Source organism: Zootoca vivipara, chromosome 5, assembly GCF_965207765.1.
Source record: "Zootoca vivipara chromosome 5, rZooViv2.hap1.1, whole genome shotgun sequence".
Lineage (NCBI taxonomy): Eukaryota > Metazoa > Chordata > Lepidosauria > Squamata > Lacertidae > Zootoca > Zootoca vivipara.
The window spans coordinates 54,195,667-54,199,682 of record NC_142588.1 but is presented as its reverse complement, the minus strand read 5'-3'; the positions used below and the strand labels follow the sequence as shown (position 1 = coordinate 54,199,682).

At 50.1% G+C, this 4,016-nt stretch overlaps 1 protein-coding gene across 1 annotated transcript; it reads left to right on the top strand.

The window, feature by feature from the left end:
* The first annotated feature begins 634 nt into the window (after positions 1-634).
* Positions 635-3,695, top strand: LBX1 (ladybird homeobox 1). Its single transcript, XM_035133884.3, has 2 exons — positions 635-1,110; positions 1,919-3,695. The coding sequence occupies exons 1-2, from the start codon at positions 786-788 to the stop codon at positions 2,404-2,406; spliced, it is 813 nt and encodes a 270-aa protein (XP_034989775.1). The 5' UTR covers positions 635-785; the 3' UTR covers positions 2,407-3,695.
* The last annotated feature ends 321 nt before the right edge of the window (positions 3,696-4,016 follow it).

Sequence of the window (4,016 nt, the reverse complement as noted above, 5' to 3'; positions counted from 1 at the left end):
TAATTCAAGTGGGCTCCACCTACCATCCGCCTCCCAATTAATGGCCTAACCAAGTTGCAAGAGCCTGCATTGGCCAGACTTGAGAGAGGGAGCTAGAAAGAGACAGGCAGAGCGAGAGGGGGCGAAAAGTGTCATTGAGGCGAAGGGATCGCCTCCCAATCAACAATAACTTGTTAGCAAGAGTCAATTACCTCGCCTCTGCCTCTCGCCGTCTTTTTTTCTCCCCCCAGCCCGAGGAAAAGAGGTTCTCCGGCGCCTCTCGCTTTTCCCTCGCTCTGGAGGAGCCCCCCCCTCCGGATTTCGCTGGGGGAAGAGGGCGAGCTGGGGGGGCGAAAGACAGATCTGGGACGATTTGGGGGGTGTCTCCTAAAATAGCAGCTGGGAAGAGAAGCGAGAGGCGAGAGAAATAAAGTGGGACAGGAGCGCCTCGGCCACCTCTTTCCCAGCCAGGACTGCGGACCCTGCCTGGCCGTCCAAGGACGGCTTCCCACCGCCCTCCTTGGCCCCGTCCTCCCTCTTCTCTCTCCAGGGCCAGCAGACCTGCCTCCTGGTGGAGTTGAGGACCTGAAGTTTTGGGGAGTCTTTTTGGAGGGGGTGTTCTGTTTTAATTTTTTTTGCTCGGTTTCTTTTTTTTGCTCCCCTCCTCTTTTTCGGTTGCTCTGCGTTGGCGACTGCAGAAAAGCAAGGGAGGTCATTTCAGGCAAAGAGCGGAGAGCGAGAGTAGGAAGGGGGCACAGGGGGTGCTGCGGTGGGGAAGGAGCCGGAATCCCCGACGCCCACCAAGCATGACTTCCAAAGACGACGGCAAAGCCGCCTCGGTGGAGGAGCGCCGGAGAAGCCCGCTGGACCACTTGCCTCCGCCGGCCAACTCCAACAAGCCCCTGACGCCCTTCAGCATCGAGGACATCCTCAACAAGCCCTCGGTGCGGAGAAGTTACACCATCTGCGGGACTGCCCACCTGCTCTCGGCCGCCGAGAAGCACCCTCCGGCCGCCCTGCCCCTTTCCAGTCGGGCGCTGCTCTCGCAAACGTCGCCTCTGTGCGCCCTCGAGGAGCTGGCCAGCAAGACCTTCAAGGGGCTCGAAGTCAGCGTCCTGCAAGCCGCCGAAGGTAAGACCCGCCGCACGCAGCTCCGGCTGATCAGGGGCTAGCTGCTTGCCGAGCTGCCTGCCCCCTTTCCCTGCCTGCCTTCTAGCTGGGGGGGGGGGGTGTTGTGAGGGGAGAGAGATGGTGGCGCGTTTGTGGAGAGCATCGGCGGAGAACTTCACCTGCCAGGTGCTTTGAGGATGGAGGCGCGGCGGGGGCTTAGGGAGGACCACAGATGCGGGTTCTGGTCTGGACAAGAAGGGGCAGCCCCATCTCTGGCCCCCACAGCCACGCCGGGCCGTTTTGAGAGGAATCCCGCAAACGCTCTGCGGTTTCTTGCCCTCCCCCCTCCCCCACGCGCAAACTATGTCTTTAGAGAGGAGGCAGCCCACGCGTGAAATCGGTGTGACTACTGCAGCCTGGTTTGTGCACCCAGTCTGTTTCCGTTCCCCCCTCCACCCACCCGCCCAAATTATCCTTCCCTCCGGCCTCCATCAAGTCCCCATGGCCATTAAGATGCTGGGGGGAATACTGTAGTAGAGGCCTACTTCCCTTCTTCTGGGGTGGGAGTCCTCCCGGCTGAATCGGTGGCTTGTTTTGATTTTAAATTCCCTTCTTCCAATGCAGTTAAGGGAACCCCAGAATAAGGAGAGGGGAGGAGGAAGATGGCAAGAGGGGCCTGCTGGTGTTTTTTGGGGTGCCAGATGGCTTCCTATAGCTTTGTGGCCTGGGAGAGAGCAAGCGAGAGAGAGAGAGACTGGATAAGTCTCGTTGGGCTGCCTGTGGGTGGGGTGAGCGTGAGACTGAAAAGCCTTATTCTGCCTATTTTCAGGAAGGGATGGGATGACTATATTTGGCCAGAGGCAAACTCCCAAGAAAAGGAGGAAGTCTAGGACGGCCTTTACAAACCACCAGATCTACGAACTGGAAAAGCGTTTTTTGTACCAGAAATACTTGTCCCCCGCGGACCGAGACCAGATAGCGCAGCAGCTGGGCTTGACCAATGCGCAGGTGATAACGTGGTTTCAGAATCGCAGGGCCAAGCTCAAGCGGGACCTGGAAGAGATGAAAGCAGACGTGGAGTCTGCCAAGAAACTGGGACCCAGCACCCAGGTGGATCTGGTAGCCATTGCCGAGCTGGAGTCGACCCCCGAAGGGAGAGCGAAGTCGCGCTCCCTTTCGCCTGCCCTCCCCAAACATGGACTGGAAGGCAGCAACAGCCACCTCCAGCTCTCCCCCGGCTCCCCGCTCACGGACCAGCCGGGCAGCAGCAAAGACTGCTCGGAAGACGAAGACGTGGAAATTGACGTGGATGACTGAGGGGTGGTGGTTGCTTCTTCTTCCTCCTCTTCTTCCTCCTCCTCTTCCTCCCCCTCTTCTCTCCCGCCCTTCTTTTGCCCCGCAAACAAAAACAAACTAAGAAATTGACAAATCTCTTCCTCCCCGCCTTCCTTCTCCTCTCGCTCCCTTCCACCAAGACACAAGGAGAAAAAGTGTCCGCTCCTGCGCCCTCCTCATCACCCGGGGATAAAAAATAAATAAACAGAACAGAACAAACAAAAAACCCCACGCCGGACTTTAGGGGGAACTGCAAATCAGCTTCCTTGGCGACTCAGTAAAGGCGGTTTCTTTTCAACAAAAGCAATAAGCAATATAAAAGAATCACAATTATTGTTAATTATTATTATTAAAGTAGTAAACAATATCCCAACGGCTGCCAAACCAGGTGGCTATCACTTTTTTTTTTTTGGAACGGTGCAATTATGGATAGCTTCTGTATAAATATTTAAGCATATCTATTGGGTATTTTCTTTTTTTGAGGGTTTGCCTTTTTTTAAAAAAAAAGAATAATAATAACGATATACTTTTTGTTGTTTATAAAAGAACTCTTAACCTTGGAGTAAATGCCACCTCATTGATGTTTGGTTAGACGGTTGTTTTGAAAGGTTTTCAAAATTCACTTTATGTGAGAATTAAGTTAAACCGTGGTTCCTTTTGCTCGCATGCTCCCTATATGCACGATTCTTCCCCACCCTGTTTTATTTGGCTTTTTTGTTTGGTTGTTTAATTCTCAATTTTATTTTTTTCTGGGATATCGTGGGGGTTTGGGTTCTATCGCAAGTTTAAAATATATACTTTCTTTCCCACCCCCAGCGCCTAGGACTTGGTCTCCAATGAGATTTCTGCCTCGTTTTACCAATTAAAAGCTATTTTTTACCATTTACTGCTATTGTTGTGCTTTTATTAAAAAGGAAAAAGAAAGCTACCTTTCATATTTTTATATGAAGGTAGTTTTAAGAAAAGAATCTAGACTTATTTTTTACTCTTTTTTAGAATTATTTTGCATGCTACCGAAATAATAAGACTAATACCGCTGCTCAAAATGATAATATCAACAATAATGAAGAACAGATCCAGCCATCAACAGATGGGAATATTAACGCTATAAATACAAATGTACAGGTTTGAAATGTTTTTCTTTGATCTGTAAAAATAATTTTTTAAGGCCTGCTTATTTAAGTTACAACAGGGACGATGTTGCTTTATATCTTGTCTCTTAGAGTTGTACAGACAAGTCTTTTTCCGACACAATAAAACCTTTGCAATTTTAATATATACTTTTTAAGGTTTTCTTTGGGAATGAAAGTCTTTAGAATATATATAATGTTGCTTTCCTCATTTGGGGAGTGAAACAAATGTGTATCAGCTTTGGGTGTCACCAAGTTGCCAGCATTTTGAGGTGGCTGAACTGACAGCAGGAAATCTGCATTTCATACAAGCTACACGTAGAAATCTACTTAGAGCTGAAACTGTATTTCTTTTTTGGGGTGGGGGCGTTATCTTGTAATAAGGCTGGTGAGGCGTGTAAGTCACCAAATCCAGAAGCATCCGTGGCTATAAAAATGGCTTATAAAGCCGTGTGTGTGTCC